At 48.2% G+C, this 18,769-nt stretch overlaps 1 protein-coding gene across 2 annotated transcripts in view; it reads left to right on the plus strand.

Annotated features, from left to right (window-relative positions):
• ADAM8 (ADAM metallopeptidase domain 8) overlaps positions 1-18,769 on the plus strand; it is a 93,480-nt gene that overhangs the window by 24,923 nt on the left and 49,788 nt on the right. For both annotated transcript variants that reach the window (XM_054034251.1, XM_054034252.1), the window contains exon 6: positions 13,327-13,513. In XM_054034251.1, coding sequence (XP_053890226.1) covers positions 13,327-13,513 — 187 coding nt within the window. The remainder of the gene's footprint in view (positions 1-13,326; positions 13,514-18,769) is intronic.

Here is an 18,769-nt window from a genome sequence, read left to right on the forward strand (position 1 = left end):
TGTCACCTCTGTGGGTGGGAGGACCCTCACCCTTCTTCCAGACTGAGGAAGTAGGTTTTCAGTTCGCGATGCTTATCCCAGCAGGCCTGTCTTTAGTCCTGCACAAGCTGTTCTGCTCTCTCCCAGGGTCTATGACAGGGTTACCAGTGACCAGCCAGCTTTCCCAGAGCACAGTTCGTTTATTTAGGACAAAAACCATTACAGAGAAAACATATATCCTAAAATAATGCACTGTCCACACGTGTGCCAGCTTACCAGAGGGGTCTCTTGTCTTCCACAGGAAGACTGTGGTAGGTTCCATTCCTTCCAACAGGGTTTGCTTTCTTGGTTACAGTTTCATGTCAGTTTTTGCATCAAAATTAAGGTCACACAGTTCAGGCTGGCCCATTATATCAAAAGCCCATTCTTTGTCTCGTGGGCCTCTGGAACCCATTCCAAACCAGTCTGTGCAGTTCTGCCCAGGGGTGATACTTCTCTGGATGTGTGCACTGCCCAGACGTGTGCAGTAATTGCCCCACACCCTACCCCTGGTTTTAGTTCCTCGACAAAGCTCGGTAGTTCTCCCCAATGGATCCAGAATATAATCCCTATGTTATGGTGCTCTCACCCCCAGAGCGCCCCCTCCTGCCCTGGTTTCATAATGGTCTGCCTCTTCCATGGTCTAGCCTCCTCAGCCAGGTCAGCTCTCCATCAAGCCCCCACCCCTCCCCTTTGGTTCTCATTCTATCTTTACCCAGAACTGGCCTCTAGCAGAAGCAGCCAGCCTTTATCTGGCCTGCTATGCCCTGATTGGCCTCCTCCTGCTCCCAGCCCTTCCAGGTGATGGAGGACCAACTCTTGCTGGTTCTGCCTGCAGATGATCATGGGAGGCTTCTTTAAGCAATCCTGGGTGGTGTGAACTCACAGCTCTTCCCTTCCAGCTGAAGTGTTGTCCAGTTCCTAATAGCTAGAGATTGGTTTAAGCCCTGAAGCAGGAGATTTATTGTCTTACAAAAAAATTAAGAACTCTGGATAGTCTTGTTATTCATATCAACGTCTCTGAATTTTGCTAAATTCTTGCCCTCAGCAATATACTTTGTCAATGAGTTCCCCCATCTAATTACATGTTGAGTAGAAGCGTTTCCTTTTATCAGTTTTGAACTTGCCACCTTTCGATTTTATTTAATGTCCCTTGTTGTGTTATGAGGCAAGGAGAACAGATGTTCCCAATCTACCTTCTCTAGACAATTCATTATTTTATATTCTTTTATCATAACCCTTCATAGCTGTCTACTTTCCAAGGTGGGTGAGGTAATATCTTTTACTGGACCAAGTTCTGTAATATCCTGGGACCAACAACTACTACACTGCATACTTTCCAAGAGCATAGGAGGAACCTATGTTTCTTACAGTGAGCATGTGCAAAGCCACCTAAATACTGACATCACCCCACAGTGAATGAGCTGCTCAGAGCCCTAGCTCAAGTTGAAGCCCCAGAGGCCACAAAACAGGATTCTCAAACTAGACATTTATCTGTCTCTCTCACCATTGGGGCCTGACCCCTGTAAGCGTGCTCAGAGCAATTGTACAGGATCAGGCCTCGCACAAGATCGATGGTTCTTCTGTGCCTGTCATCTCCTTCTCATCCCCGCACCCAAGGATGTCAGGGCAGTGCAGGCAGATTACCTTTCCTATTCCTTTCTGAGATGGAACTTCTCCAGGGCCCACAGCTCTAGCTAACGTTCTTTGCTTTGTAAGTTATAAATAAGGCTAAGATTTTGTCAGTTATTTTTAGTAAAAGTCACAGACAGGTCACGGACAATAAACAAAAATTCATGGCGCCTGTGTCCTGTCTGTGACTTTACTAAAAAATAACCTAGGTCAGGGCTAAGTAGGGGGAGGAATGGAGTCTAGGGGAGGGGAGGACCCACAGCCCCAGTTCCAGTGGCTGCAGCGGGGGGTGCACAACCCCTGCTTCAGAGTTGGCCGCAGATGTAGGACGGGGTGCATGGCCGTGGCTGCAGACACCCGCCAACCTCTGGCGGCAGCCCTGGGATGCCACAGAGGACACATGGCCTCCGCTGCAACCGCTGGCAGGGGCATGCGGTCCCAGCTGCAGCTCCCAATGGAAGCCACGGGACTGTGATGGACAGCCCCGGCTGCAGCATAGTCCCCATTGCAGCCCCCAGCAGAAGCCAAGGGGGTTGGGGCACAGCAAGGGGGTTGTACAACCCCCTCTCTGGAGCTGGCCGCAGCTGTGGGACAGGGATGTGCGGCCATGGCTGCAGCCCCTGCCAAGCCCCAACTACAGCGGGGGGGGAGGGGGGCACATGGCCCTGGACACAGCGAGGGAGGGACACGGCCCCCCCAATGCAACCCCTGCTGCGGGGCTGGGGCACATGGCCTGTCTGCATCACAGTCCCCACTGCAGCTCCAGGACAGGGGCTCACAGCCCAGCTCCAGTGCCCCTCCCTCCCCCTCAAGCCGCAGGGCAGGGGCTGCTTCCAGCCATCCAGCCCTAGTTGCAGGGCAGGGGCGCACAGTCCTGTCTCCAGCCCTGGCTTCAGCTGCTGGTCACCTCATCACACAGACTTGCTTGATGCATGGTTTGATGGTTTTCCAGGGTACCAAGGGCTGAATCACCTTGTTATTCCCTGTCTTTAGAGAGACTGTCCTGGGGGGGGGGCGGGGGAGGAGGGGGGGCTGGGTGTCAGTTTCCTAACACCACCAGCCTGTCAGCTGCTCAAGTACTCTCCTCTGGGCTGCACCAGCCCTCCTGTCTTTGCCCAGCAGGTTCACAACTGGTGCACCCCAGTCCCCAAGTTCCCTTGAAACATTCCCCTGTGTTATCCAATCCCCAACACTGGCTACTCTCAGAAATCCCAGATCCTTTGCTCCAAAAGGAGCAGTGTACCCCAATTTTACCTTAAACCACCGCTCCTGTATCGCACACAGCCCTTGTGAGCACTTGTAGTAAAACAAATGACAGTTTATTTAAGAGAAGAAATAGAGATTCCAGTAGAGTTTGGAGGGAGTGCATTGGGCTCTGGAATATGGGTGTGCTGAGATTTAAAAAAAAAAAGCAAGCCAAAGCCTTCATTAAGGCAGCATTAAAGTTGCCCAGTGATATCTTGTGCCCTTCCAGAATGTCAAGTTCAACTACCCTCAAACCTCTGAAAACCAGAGACTACAGAGTTAAAGTCCACGCCAACCCCACAATGCAACCTTAACTCTGCCCTCTTTGTGCCATACCCCAGCATGATGCGAGCACACATACTAGCACTCACCTGCTCTGGAACACTCTGGGGACAGAGCACACGAGCCCTGTAGAACCCAGTCTAACATCTATTTGCTAATGCAAAATTTGGGTTTAGGTCAAGCATAGGGAACAGGAGCTACCTACACCCGACCTGCACTCAAACACTGAACCTCCTCCACACAAACTACCCCAGATATGCTACATGTTACCGTCCCTTCACTTCTACACTGATGATTCCTACTGAGACATTGCTTTCTCTTATCCCTCACTAAGCCCAGGAGACCACAGACGTGTATGGTAACAGACAGCTAACAATCCCATGTCTGGAAGATCCCTGTGCACATCTACTGACAACCCACAAAACTCAGTGCTGAAATTAGACATTCTCCTGGTACACATGTACTTCTCCTGTTATCATAGTGAAAGCTCCTGGTTTGCCCCTAGACTGTACATTCTCTGTGTTCTGGCTTTCTGACATTTCAAATTCTGCCCAGATGGTTTGCTCCCACAGATAATCTGCTTCTGCTCATGTCCCAGCTTTCAGCTTCTGCTCCCACCAGTCATTTCCTTGGGAGTTTGAGATTATTTCCCTTTATGGTGGGAAAGGACAATTATACAAGAAAAGATAATGGGCCAAAGTATAAACCATTGTAATTTAGGCCTGCCCCCAGCACCTCAGCTTGCATGCCCCACCTGGCAAGAGCCCTCTACACAGCCATAGAAATGAGCCTCCCAACCCCAGTCAACATACTAGGAGTAGAGGGGCTCACATTAGCACTCTAAAAATAACTGCACAGACAGTGCTTTGAGGCTCTGAAGCCTAGGGAAGGCAGGCAGGTTCAGTACCCGAGCCGTAACTTCAAAGCGCTGTCTACGAAGCTATTTTTAGATCACTAGCCCAAGTGTGTCCGTGGGCTGTACAGACATGCCTTTAGTCTCCCTGCCTCGACTCACCCCCGCTTCTGCCCTCCTTACACATCAGTTCTCAGCGTGTCTGTGACTTTCCCAGAAGGGAGGAGCATAGCAAGAAAAGCAACAGCAATCACCCCCTTATGGAAGGGAAACTCTCCATACACCTTCCTGCTGCTCCTTGGTGTGTAAATTACAGAAATTTAGGCTCCCTTATGCTTGGATAAGTGTGTTTAAGAGAGTTAGATTCTAGGCAGGGCTAGCTTACATATCCTTACACACTGCCTCTGAGTCTGACCCATTGACTTCAGTGGAGATATTTTTCTCACAATATAGCTAATATCAGTACTTAAGAATTGGTGATACTGCCAGTTATGCTGTATATTGAATCTTAAATAGACTCTCCGTGAATGATAGAGCTGCAGATCTGTTTCTCTGCTGTTGCTGGGAAGGACAGTTCCCTTTAACTCGTAGCTGTCAAATCTGCTTTGTAGTCTTTGCTAAATGGCTCTTCGATGTGAAAAACCCAGATTGTCTGTTAACAGCATCAATTATCTCTGTTCCTCTTTCTCAGAAGAACTCTAATGAGACCCTAATCCTTGCAGTGCAAAATCTAGAGTTTATGCCTGGGCTGATAAGCCATAAAGGCGGTCTTTGGCATCTGATATTAAAAGGTACACAGAGCAAACACCCGCCAAGTGGCTTTGAAATGTCTCTCCCGCTTTTTCGGTGTCAGCTCAGAGAGAACAAGTAAAATAAGTCCTTTGCAAAGGGAGGGGAAATCCAATATATTCTTAGAGGAAATTGTGAATAAACTAAAACAGGGAGTGATTGTTGCTCACTGAATTAGTCATTCAGGAGTTAAATCATTGTTAGTGATAGCGGCTTCCTTCCCTGGTGCATGTGCTGCTGCCATCTGGGTGCTTTGGAGACCAGAATTAAAATGGTAATGTTATGACTAAGCCAAGTTTCAGAGTAACAGCCGTGTTAGTCTGTATCCGCAAAAAGAAGAACAGGAGTACTTGTGGCACCTTAGAGACTAACAAATTTATTAGAGCATAAGCTTTCGGGGACTACAGCCCACTTCTTCGGATGCATATAGAAGTGAACATATAATGAGGAGATATATATACACACATACAGAGAGCATAAACAGGTGGGAGTTGTCTTACCAACTCTGAGAGGCCAATTAATTAAGAGAAAAAAAAACTTTTGAAGTGATAATCAAGAAGTGAGGTTTTTACTCACGAAAGCTTATGCCCAAATAAATCTGTTAGTCTTTAAGGTGCCACCAGACTCTTTGTTGTTTTTGTAGATACAGACTAACACGGCTACCCCCTGATACTTATCAAGCTAGCCGAGTACAGTGTGATAAGAAGTGTGAGAGTACTTACAAGGGGAGATAGAGTCAACGTTTGTAATGGCTCAGCCATTCCCAGTCCTTATTCAAACCGGAGTTGATTGTGTCTAGTTTGCATATCAATTCTAGCTCTGCAGTCTCTCTTTGGAGTCTGTTTTTGAAGTTTTTCTGTTGTAATATAGCCACCCGCAGGTCTGTCACTGAATGACCAGACAGGTTAAAGTGTTCTCCCACTGGTTTTTGAGTATTTTGATTCCTGATGTCAGATTTGTGTCCATTAATTCTTTTGCGTAGAGACTGTCCGGTTTGGCCAATGTACATGGCAGAGGGGCATTGCTGGCACATGATGGCATATATCACATTGGTAGATGTGCAGGTGAACGAGCCCCTGATGGTATGGCTGATGTGATTAGGTCCTATGATGATGTCACTTGAATAGATATGTGGACAGAGTTGGCATCGGGGTTTGTTACAAGGATAGGTTCCTGGGTTAGTGGTTTTGTTCAGTGATGTGTGGTTGCTGGTGAGTATTTGCTTTAGGTTGGGGGGTTGTCTGTAAGCGAGGACAGGTCTGTCTCCCAAGATCTGTGAGAGTAAAGGATCATCTTTCAGGATAGGTTGTAGATCTCTGATGATGCGCTGGAGAGGTTTTAGTTGGGGGCTGAAGGTGACAGCTAGTGGTGTTCTGTTATTTTCTTTGTTGGGCCTGTCTTGTAGGAGGTGACTTCTGGGTACTCGTCTGGCTCTGTCAATCTGTTTTTTCACTTCAGCAGGTGGGTATTGTAGTTTTAAGAATGCTTGATAGAGATCTTGTAGGTGCTTGTCTCTATCCGAGGGATTGGAGCAAATGCGGTTATATCTTAGAGCTTGGCTGTAGACAATGGATCGTGTGGTGTGTCCTGGATGGAAGCTGGAGGCATGTAGGTAAGTGTAGCGGTCAGTAGGTTTCCGGTATAGGGTGGTATTGATGTGACCATCGCTTATTAGCACAGTAGTGTCCAGGAAATGGACCGCTTGTGTGGATTGATCTAGGCTGAGGTTGATGGTGGGATGGAAATTATTGAAATCATGGTGAAATTCCTCAAGGGCTTCTTTTCCATGGGTCCAGATGATGAAGATGTCATCAATGTAGCGCAAGTAGAGTAGGGGCGTTAGGGGACGAGAGCTAAGGAAGCGTTGTTCTAAGTCAGCCATAAAAATGTTGGCATATTGTGGGGCCATGCGGGTACCCATAGCAGTGCTGCTGACTTGAAGGTATATATTGTCCCCAAATGTGAAATAGTTGTGGGTGAGGACAAAATCACAAAGTTCAGCCACCAGGTTAGCTGTGACATTATCAGGGATACTGTTCCTGATAGCTTGTAGTCCATCTTTGTGTGGAATATTGGTGTAGAGGGCTTCTACGTCCATAGTGGCCAGGATGGTGTTTTCTGGAAGATCACCGATGGATTGTAGTTTCCTCAGGAAGTCAGTGGTGTCTCGAAGATAGCTGGGAGTGCTGGTAGCGTAGGGTCTTAGGACAGAGTCTACATAACCAGACAAGCCTGATGTTAGGGTGCCAATGCCTGAGATGATGGGGCGTCCAGGATATCCAGGTTTATGGACCTTGGGTAGCAAATAGAATACCCCTGGTCGGGGTTCTAGGCATGTGTCTGTACGGATTTGTTCCTGTGCTTTGTCAGGGAGTTTTTTTAGCAGATGGTGTAGTTTCTTTAGGTAATCCTCAGTGGGATCAGAGGATAATGGCCTGTAGAATGTGGTGTTAGAGAGCTGTCTAGCAGCCTCCTGATCATATTCCAATTTATTCCAATTTATTCATGATGACGACAGCACCTCCTTTGTCAGCCTTTTTGATTATGATGTCAGGGTTGTTTCTGAGGCTGTAGATGGCGTTGTGTTCAGCATGGCTGAGGTTATGTGGCAAGTGATGTTGACAGACTCCAAAGAGAGACTGCAGAGCTAGAATTGATATGCAAACTAGACACAATCAACTCCGGTTTGAATAAGGACTGGGAATGGCTGAGCCATTACAAACGTTGACTGTATCTCCCCTTGTAAGTACTCTCACACTTCTTATCACACTGTCTGTACTCGGCTAGCTTGATTATCACTTCAAAAGTTTTTTGTTTTTTTTTTCTCTTAATTAATTGGCCTCTCAGAGTTGGTAAGACAACTCCCACCTGTTTATGCTCTCTGTATGTGTGTATATATATATCCTCATTATATGTTCCATTCTATATGCATCCGAAGAAGTGGGCTGTAGTCCACGAAAGCTTATGCTCTAATAAATTTGTTAGTCTCTAAGGTGCCACAAGTACTCCTATGACTAAGCCAGCTCACCACCCCACTCATATCGTCCTTAGCAGAATGAACCCAGGAAGACCTTCCCCACACAAGAAATTAAGAATCTCCAGAAAGTAACAGAACTGTATTGATTTTGTCCCCTTAGATCAGTTTCTGTGATAATTAATTGTTTCTAAGATTGGATCAACAGCCTTACCCCAGGCTACATTTTGCTAATAGTTTGTGTAGTTTCATGTTTATTTAATTTTAATCTTAGTGATGAATGTAGGACTTGCTCCATTTTATCACTCTACAGGTACTTAACATGGGGAAAGCGATATCCTCACACCTTCTATAGGTCATCTCAATTATCACTTCAAAAGGTGTTTTTTTTTCCTCCTGCTGCTGCTAACTCATCTCAATTGATTGGCCTCTTACAATTGGTATGGCTACTTCCACCTTTTCATGTTCTCTGGATGTATAAATATTTTCTTTCTGTGTGTTCCATTCTATGCATCTGATGAAGTGGGCTGTAGCCCACAAAAGCTCATGCTCAAATAAATTTGTTAGTCTCTAAGGTGCCACAAGAACTCCTGTTCTTTTTGCAGATACAGACTAACACAGCTGCTACCCTGAAATCTGTCAAATCTCTCCAGTTGCTGCATAACTCCTCTATTAGTGACTTTGATCTCTGACAAGAACATGCTCTGATTTTCTGTGACCAGCACCCCAGAACAGGCATTTCCCCTGTGGTGAAGAGTGATGAACAATGCCCTGGCATTGCCCTTTCCCCACCTTTCTATTGTCCTCTCCTCCCATGGGGGCCCTAGATGGCTTAGTCATGCCTTCTTGCATTTATATGTAGTTGAACCCAAGATGGTCCAAGGAGATGAGCTTTGGCTCTGGAATAAAGTCAGACAAAGTGTGACACAGGTCTGTCCTTGACTGTGGGTCCTGCATTTCCTGACAGATTTTGCTAACCTGAGAAGCTCACTGTGACCCTCCACATAGCCCTTCTCTCTCTCTTGAGGCAAGGGTCACAGTCTACTGAGCCATCTTCATCATAAGCCAGCAAGGGAGGTAAGGAGAAACAACCCTCCCTCACACAGTCTCTGTTGTCTCCCAGTATCAGTGATTAATCAGGGAGGGGAGGAGGGAGCTCAGGCCCATCCTCTACTCCAGGCTCCAGCCCAGGGACCCTAACATTAGCAGCTATGGAAGCTGACTTTTTTGGAAATAGGACATGTACAATTCCCTGGGCTACTTCCCCACAGCAGCCCCCACTCAATATCTTCTTCACAATTACCTCAGGGTCTCCTTCCTTGCACTTGATATGGCTTCATACTACTTCATTCCTCCAACAGTACAGTCTCACTCCTGATACCCACACTGCACTGACTAACTGGGAGGCTTTTAACTAGTTCCTTCCAGTCCTTGATTGGCTTCAGGTGCCCCAATCAATCTAGCTGTCTCCACTGCCTTCTAGAAGGATCTTAATTGGCCCCAGGTGTCTTGATTAACTTGGAGCAACTGCCATTTGGTTACCATGGTACCAGGGATTTGTTTAGCCTGGGGCTAACATACCTGTTCCTCACTACTTTACTGTAGCCATCTGGCCTTGCCCCATCACAAAAGGTGCAGGAGTGGAGTTGAGATTTGGGTTTGGATTGGATGGGGCTGCAGTTCAATGAGCTGTTCTCATGAAATCATGGCTCAAATTGGGAAACCTCATAAGATCAGCCATTCTCGTGGGTCTGCCACGAGGTGGGCCCCATCTGACTGGATCCAGGAAACAGGCTCTGCTATATGAGGATTCTCTGTGGAGTCAGAGCCATAGATGCTGCTGTGAGTCAGACTGGAGCCTCCCACACCACCACATTCACAGAGGTTTGGATTCCATCCTTTGGTTTCCGTCCCTCTCTCGTGTTGTGCATAAATGGTAAAGTGTCCCCCTTGAGGCAGGGGAGAAGAAGAGAGACCCTCCTTGCTGCACACGCACTGCTCTGTAGCCTGGGGGAAGGTGCACTGAGCTAAATGCTTATGAGTTCTAATCCCAGCTTCTTTAACTGCTCTAGTTATTTCTGTGTTCTTCACAACTCATGTGCCTACCTTAGAGGTAGCAGCTATTCTTTGCCTATTTTACAGAGATTGTAACTGAGAGGCTGGGTGAATTTTCCACAGGCAGAGCCGGAAATAGACTCATAGACTTTAAGGTCAGAAAGGACCATCGTGATCACCTAGTCTGACCTCCTGCACATCGCAGGCCACAAAACCTCACCCACCCACTCCTGTAACAGACCCCTAACCTCTGGATGAGTTACTGAGTTACTCAGATCATGGTTTAGCGACCTGCAGTTACAGAGATTTCATCATTTACACTAGACAGCCACAGGGTTGTGAGGCTGCTACTGCCTCCATGCTAATATGCATTTTCCTTTAGTTCAAGTGGCCGCAGCTCAGGCTTTTCCCACATTCAATCCCTGCAGGTGGCTACGCTTGAGTACTATAGTCTCTCTAGCTGCTTTACAACACTCTGATCCCAGAGCCAGGAAGGGCCAGACTGCCATGGCCTGTCCATGGCCTTGTCAAGGGCCAGGCTACCATGGCATGTACGTGGCCTGCTGAAATCCTGATTACACATATATGCATGAACTGGTAACCTCCAGGGACTTGTGAGACGTGTGCTATTCCCTGGCTGTCAGAGGGGCTCCAGCCATGTGAAAAAATGACTCTGTTCTCCCTGTAATGTGACGCTCCCACTGTACACTGCAGCCAGACAGCACCCAGCCGCTCAAGCGCAGTGGGTCAATCTATGTCATTGCATTTGTTTGGAGACCAGGAGAGAGTGGAAGAGACACTCTCACACTCTGTAGTCTGGCGGTAGTAGGGGGGAATCTTAGCACTGAGGGGCCACAAGTGCCTCGAGCCCTGGCTGAGGAGCTTCTGAGCCCGCCCCTCTGGTTACTTGCGTGAATGCAGTGAGCACCTTCTCTGTAGCCTGTCCATTTCTAATATGTTTGTTTTTGAGATGGGGTGACCAGAACAGCACGCAATATTCAAAGTATGGGCATACCATGGATTTATATAGAGGCATTCTGATATTTTCTATCTTATTATCTATCCTTTTCCTAATGGTTCATAACATTCTGTTCGCTTTTTTGACCGCCGCTACATAGTGAGTGAACGTTTTCAGAGAACTATCCACGATGCATCTCTTAATATAGTACATGACCTATTGTGCCTTATTTATAATGATTGACCTCGAAAGGTAGATGTTTTCCCCCTGATTCTTTCTTTTTACAGAAAAGAAGCCTTTAACTCAGTTTTGATAGAGGCTTAGGGATTCAGTATATTTATTTTTTATTTAAATGTTTTAGAGATTCTACTAAGTTTAGCCTTAACATATTTTGTATTACATTTAAATTTCATTTTAAACAAGTTTAGTTTTAGAAAGAAAAATGTATTACAATTTAAAATAACAAAATCAAAAAATCCTGTTTAAATTTAAAAAATCCTCCAACGTGCAGTGAAAACAGACCTCCTTTCACTTTCAGTCTGCAAAACAATCAAGTGCCACACATGATTGCCACAAGCTCCCTGCTCTCGGGGATGTAGCTTGGCAGCACAAGGCTGACAGGCTCTGGAGAGCAGCTCATCTTCCTATTTTCCCAAGGGAAAAGTAATCCCAAGTCACTCACTTCACCTCCAAAGTATGCCCCCAGAACCTCTTTGGAGACAGCCCCATTGTGCAGTCACCCTCTCATTGGTGGCAGGGAGTGTGTCTGGGAGCAGCAGGAAGGTAGGATTGTGGGATCAGGCCCTATGGTTTTATCATTGGCCTCTATACTTGGTAACTCTGTAAAGGAATTTAAGGGACAAAGAACCATTGGCACTGAGGTTCAAAGTAGGAACTATCCTGTCCTTCCCTACTGGTCACCTGTGCTACAGAGACAGAATCTGGGTACTTATTAGGGACCGCCCTGCCCTGCCTCACCTCTTCCCCACATTATAGGGACAGATCCTGGCTGAATTTGGCAAGGCCAGGTTTGCTTCTTTTTCCCTAAATGGTATTTGACACGGGGAAAAAGTCATTCAGAGCCCAGGCTGGCCCTGAATTCAGAGCAAGGAATTCTGTTTAGATTTTCCTTTTGAAAAGATCCCAGATTGATATACATGGCCTTTCAAGGACCAGGCTGCCATAGCCTGCCCATGGTCTTGCCAAGGGCCAGGTTACCATGGCCTGTACGTGGCCTACTGAAGTCCTGATTACACATATATGCATGAACTGTTAACCTGCAGGCAGGGGTGAAAGTAACTTAAAGGACTTACCAGTACGCCGGAGTCCTGAGTGGGGTGTGGCCTCAACCGGAAGAGGTGTGGCCTCAACTGGAAGAGTGGGGGCCTTTCAAGATTTAAAGGCCCTGGGGTCCAGCTGTGGCTGGGAGCCCCAGGGCCTTTAAATCACCCCAGAGCTACCAGCTGCAGGGGTGGCAGGGAGTCCCGGGGGTCAGGGGCAAATTAAAGGGCCCGGGGCTCCGGCTGCCACGGAGCTCTGGGCCCATTAAATCACTGCGGGAGCTCTGCCGCCGCTGCCCTGGGGTGGCTGGGCTCGGGCTAGGGCTGGTGTAGCGGCAGCAGGGCTCCGGAGGCGATTTAAAGGGCCCGGGGCTCCAGCCACTGCAGGGAGCCCTGGGCCCTTTAAATCCCTGCCGGAGCCTGGCTCCGGCAGCCGGGCTCGGGCAGGGATTTAAAGGGCCTGGTGCTCCTGCTACTGTGGGTAGCCCCAATACCTTTAAATTCCTGCCAGAGCCTGGCTCCTGGGGCTCCAGCAGCCGGGCTCGGGCAAGGATTTAAAGGGCCCAGTGTTCCTGGCACTGCGGGGAGCCCCGGGCCCTTTAAAGCGCCACCGGAGCTCCAGCAGCCAGGCTCGGTTGGCGCTTTAAAGGGCCAGGGGCTCCCCGTAGGGGCCAGAGCTCCGGGACCTTTAAATCCCTGCCTGAGCCCGGATGCCGGGGCTCCCTGCAGCGGCTGGAGCCCTGGGCCCTTTAAATCACCTCCACAGAAGCCAGTCCAGTCCGGCACGGCATATCAGCTCTTGCCGGTACGCCGTACCAGACCGTACCGGCTTACTTTCACCTCTGCCCCAGGTACATGTGAGGAGTGTGCTGTTCCCTGGCTGAAAGAGGGGCTCTAGCCAGGTGAAAAAATGACTGCGTTCTGCTTGTAATGTGATGCTCCCACCCAACACTGCAGCCAGACAGCACCCAACCGCTCAAGCACAGTGGGTCAGTCTATGTCACTGCTTATGCTAAACAATCTCTTTAAACCTTGTATTTAGCAGTGACACTTTGAGTTAGTTTTCAGACCTGAAGAAGAGCTCTGTGTAAGCTCGAAAGCTTGTCTCTCTCACCAACAGAAGTTAGTCCAATAAAAGATATTACCTCCCCCACCTTGTATTTCCTCTGCGAATGTGTGTGAAACCCTTTCTCTGATCGGATACTGAACACCGATTCATGTTGCCCCCATCTCTTCACAGTGGATTTTTCTGGGCCGATCAGTCTGTCTATTTAATTGAGCCGTTGGGAGGTGATGATAAGGGGGAACACGCGGTGTACCGAGCACATCACCTGAGAATGAAGCGTGGGACCTGCGGAGACGCCAATGTCACTTTGGAATACGACCATGAACCGAAAGTTGCTGCTGCAATGAAGCCCCATCACTGGGTAGGAAATCACCCTGTTCCTCTGTGTTGTAATTTAATTTGTAGGAATGTAGGGCCTGATCCAAAGCCCACTGAGGTCAATGCAAGTCTTTCCATTGACTTTGCTGGGCCTTTGTTCGGGTTCCTAGCACAGTGCCTGATTGCAAAGGTTCTGCACGCACTTGCTGGGGGCCTGCAAGGAGCTGGCTAGTCGCACAGTACAAGCTTCTCCTCCTCATTTCCAGGGGATATTGAAAGGACATAGACACAGGCTGAGGAGCTTTCAAAAAGGCTCAGGCATTTCTCACACTTCAGATACTTCACTGCCCGCTAAGTAGCATGTCTGGCTATGAGCAATTGCTGTCACTGGGATGTCAGGGACCCAGAATTGGGTTCAGGAGACCCAGGTTCAGTTCCCTGCTGCACCACAGACTCCCTCTGTGACTTGGGTAACTCACATAGTCTGTCTTTCCCTCCATTCCCGTCCACTGTGACCTGGACAAATGCAGCCTGGCTGCTAAGGCCATCCTCGTTTCATTGCCACCTCCCCTTTCCCACCACATCAAACACAGACTGCGTGTCTTTACCTTTGAGACCCTCCAAGGCTTAGCCCGATCCATTAATGACAGCTGCTTAAAGCAGCTAGTTCTGGAACCCACAAGGGGAGAAGCAATGCTTGATTTAGTCCTAAATGGAGCACACAATCTGTTCCAAGGGGTGGCTATAGCTGAACTCGGTAATAGTACTATAATGTAATTATATTTAACATCCTTGGGGAGGGGTGGAGGGGGAAGAGTACCAAAGAAACCCACCACAGTTGCATTTAAACTTCAGAGAGGGGAACTACGCAAAAATAAAGAAACTAGTTAAATAGAAATTAAAAGGAACAGTCACAAGACAGAAATGCCTGCAAGTTGACTTTTCAAAAACACCAAAATAAAGGCACAAATGAATGTGTACCCCAAATAAAAAAAAATAGTAAGAGGACCAAAAAAATACCAGCATGGTTAAGCAACAGAGTAAAAGAGATGGTTGGAGGCAAATAGCATCCTTTAAAAATTGAAAGTCAAATCCTACTGAGGGAAAAAGAAAGGAGCATAAAATATGGCAAGTCAAGTGTAAAAGTATAATTAGGCAGGCCAAAAAAGAATTTGAAGAGCAACTAGCAAAAGACTCAAAAACTAATAGCAAAAAAATTAAATCTATTAGAAGCAGGAAGCCTGCCAAACAGTCAGTGGGGGACCCTGGATGATCAAGGTACTAAAGGAGCACTCAAAAAAGACAAAGTCATTGCAGAGAAGCTAATGAATTCTTTGCATAAGTCTTCACAGTGGAGGATGTGAGGGACATTCCCGCATCTGAGCCAGTCTTCTTAGGTGACAAATCTTAGAAACTGTCCCTGACTGAGATATGAATAGAGGAGGTATTGGAATAAATTGATAAATTAAACAGTAATAAGTCACCAGGACCAGATGGAATCCACCCACGAGTTCTGAAGGAACTCAAATATGAAATCATAGAACTACTAACTGTGGTATGTCACCTATCACTTAAATCAACTTCTGTACCAGATGACAGGATGATAGCTAATGTAATGCCAATTTTTAAAAAAAGACTTCAGAAGTGATCCTGATAATTACATGTCAGTAAGCCTAACTTCAGTATCTAGCAAGTTGGTTGAAACTATAGTAAAGAAGAATTATCAAACACATAGATGAACACGATTTGTTGAGGAAGAGTCAACTTGGCTTTTGTAAAGGGAAATCATGCCTCACTAATCTACTAGAATTCTTTGAGGGGGTCAACAAGCATGTGCACAAGGGGGATCCAGTGGATATAATGTAGTTGGACTTTCAGAAAGCTCTTAAGTAAATTAAGCAATCATGGGATAAGAGGGAAGCTCCTCTCATGGACCAGTAACTGGTTAAAAGATAGATAATAAAGGGTAAGAATAAATGGTCACTTTACAGAATGGAGAGGGGTAAATAGCAGAGTCCCCCGGGGATCTGTAGTGGTACCAGTGCTATTCAACATATTCATAAATGATCTGGAAAAAAGGGTAAACAGTTTGCAGGTGATACAAAATACTCAAGATAGTAAAATCCAAAGCAGACTGCAAAGAGTTCCAAAGGGATCTCACAAAACTGGATGACAGAGCAACAAAATGGCAGATAAAATTCATTGTTGATGAACACAAAGTAATCATATTGGAAAACATAATCCTAACTATACATCCAAAATGATGGGGTTTAAATTAGCAATTACCAGCTGAAAACATCAACTCAATGTGGAGTGACAGTCAAAAAAACTAACAATATTAGGAACCATTAGGAAAGGGGTAGATAATAAAACAGTAACTATCATAATGCCACCGTATTAATCCATGGTACGCCCACACCTTGAATACTGCATACAGTTCTGCTCGCTCCACCTCAAAAAAAAAATATATTAGAAATGGAAAAGTTACAGAGAAGGACAACAAAAATGATTGGGGGTATGGAACAGTGTCCACATGAGGAGAGATTAAAAAGACTGGGGTTGTTCAACTTGGAAAAGAGATGACTAAGAGGGGAGATGATAGAGGTCTATAAAATCATGACTGGTTTGGAGAAAGTAAATAAGGAAGTGTTATTTACCCCTTCACATAACACAAAAACCGGGGTCACCCAATGAAATTATTAATAGGCAACAGGTTTAATAGGCAACGAACTTCACACAATAGTCAACTTGTGGAACTCATTGCTAGGTGATGTTTTGAAGGCCAAAAGTATAACTCGGTTCAAAAAAGAATTAGGTAAATTCATAGATGATAGGCCCATCAATGGCTATTAGCCAAAATGGTCAGGGATGCAACCCCATGCTCTCGGTATCCTAAGCCTCTGACTGCCAGTTGCTGGGACTGGATGACAGGGAATGGATCACTTGATGATTGCCCCGTTTTATTTATTCTCTTGGAAGCATCTGGCACTGGCCACTGTTGGAAGATAGGATACTGGGTTAGATGGACCATTGGTCTTGACCCATTATGGCCATTCTTATGTTCACCCTACAGATTTCCTTTCCTGCATTACTGAGCTGTCAGCCCTGCCTCTGCTCTGCCAGAGATGCCAACCTGCCATGTCCATTAGTCCTGTTTCCCTGCAGATACTGCCATGCTTCCCCCATACACAGGAGTTGCCCTTGTCAAAGTCCCCAGAGTTACTACGTTATCCTACTTCAGATCCCTGCCGTTGCCTTCTGCTATGACCTGCGCAAAGCACCTGGGAGCAGTGGGTGTGCTAGGGTGGCTTCCCTCCTACCTTGTTCTTCCCCACCCCTTGGTTTGTTGATTTTTCTCTCCCTGGATTGTGAGTGCTTGGTGCAGGGATTGCCCTTTTATTACCAATGTGTGCAGCATCCATCGCTGGTGCCCTGACCCAGACTGAGGGGCTAGGTGCTATCGCGATGCAGATAGTCCATAAGAAGACATTCCACTTCAAAATGCCAGGTGTTTTTTACTGACAGCTCCCACCTGCATCACAGAAGAGGCTGGAGGTGGGATCAGTTGGGGTTTTGGGCTCCTGGAGTCAGTTTGGGTTGGTAGGGTAAGGACGTTGGCCAAGTGTTTCTGATGAAATGATCAGCAGTGACACGATTAATTATCTTCGCATTGAAATTTACATTCTTCGAGTGATTGTTCACGTCCATTACACATTAGGTGTACGCGCGCCGCGTGCACGGACGTCGGAAACTTTTTCCCTTAGCGGCTCCCGTCGGGCCGGCAGGGCCCCCTCCTTCCCGCCAGAGCGGTGCCCCGCTCCAGGGTATATATATCCCTGCCGACCCGACCCCTCCAGTTCCTTCTTACCGTCCGTGGCGGCGTTGGAACAACTCTGTCTCTCGTCTGAGAGTGTCCCTTAGCAATAGTCATTAGTGTTATTAGCATTGTAGTAGTGTTGAGCCAGTAGTTAACAGCTCATTAGAGTACTTAAAGTTCCTGCCGTGGTTGTTTGTTCAACCCCGGCACCGGCCCTGGGCGGCGGGGCATGCCGCACGCCCAAGGCTTTAAGGCTTGTGCCACGTGCCGCAAGCCTATGCCATTGAGCGACCCCCACGCCTCGTGTCTCCGCTGCCTGGGGGAAGCTCACCAAAAAGAGCGCTGCAAGATCTGCAAGGCCTTCAAGCCTAGGACTAAGAAAGAAAGAGACTTTCGCCTTAAGCAGCTGCTCATGGAGACGGCATTACAGCCCTCCACTTCGACGGCACCGTCTGCCTCCGTGCGGAGCGCGCCGGCATCGGTGCAGGAACCGGCACTGGTGGGTCAACCGAAGCCCACGGCACCGACCCAGCGGGGACAGGTACGACGCCGGTCGTCTTCGCCGGCGAAAGTGAAGGGCCAACCTAAGGCCCGAGGACGCTCCCCGCATAAAAGGACGGCACCGGCGAAAACCTCAAGTGCCCCTAAGGCCTGTACGGCCCCAGCACAGACCCCGGTAGTGGCTCCGGCGCCGAAGGGCCCGTCGAGACCCGGGATGGGCGCGTCGAGTGAGGATGAAGGGCTGGAGGAGCTCTTGGAACAGCCCTCCACTCCGGACACGTTTGAGGCAGCTAAGGACCTCATTGCATTGTCCGTCGAGGCCCCTACACGCGCTGAGGACGCTCCGCCGAAGCTGCCACGCAGAGGCAAGCCGGCAATGGTGCGCCCATCAAGGTCGCCGTCTCGGCACCGTTTCGGGAACCGGTCCCGGTCGAGCTCAGCGGACTCCCGGTTACCCTCCGCGCAGGAAGCACCGCAGCAGTCGGGCTTCAACGACCGCCGGTACCGTTCCAGGTCCAGATCGACGAGACGCTATTCCAGATCCTGGTCGCGGAGGCGCTACTCCCCAAACCCGGACCGGCACCATCCTACAGCCCCGCCATGGCCTTCCAGGTCACCATCCGTGGTCTCAGGGACTGACTCGGACCGGTACGGTGGATATGGCCATAGGTCGCAGGCCAGCAGGGACTATGGCCATTCTCAGTGGGGCCAGCCGAGCCAATGGCTATTCTGGACGCCCTGGGCCTATCACCAGCAAGGGCCCCCATCGAGGGCCTCGAGATCCGGGCCACCGGCGTACCGATCCCGCTCCCCGCGGCACCGCCCGCCATCACATAAGGAGGCAACGGTCTCTAGACCACCGGAGTGGGAAGGAGTGGACTCGGCACCGAGTACGGTACCGTCCCAGTCCCACACTGTGGGTCAGGCCCCAGAGGAGCAACTGGTCGATGCCGGGTTGCAGGACAATGAGGATGGGCAGAA

Source organism: Malaclemys terrapin, chromosome 7 (genome assembly GCF_027887155.1).
Source record: "Malaclemys terrapin pileata isolate rMalTer1 chromosome 7, rMalTer1.hap1, whole genome shotgun sequence".
In the NCBI taxonomy this organism is placed as follows: domain Eukaryota; kingdom Metazoa; phylum Chordata; order Testudines; family Emydidae; genus Malaclemys; species Malaclemys terrapin.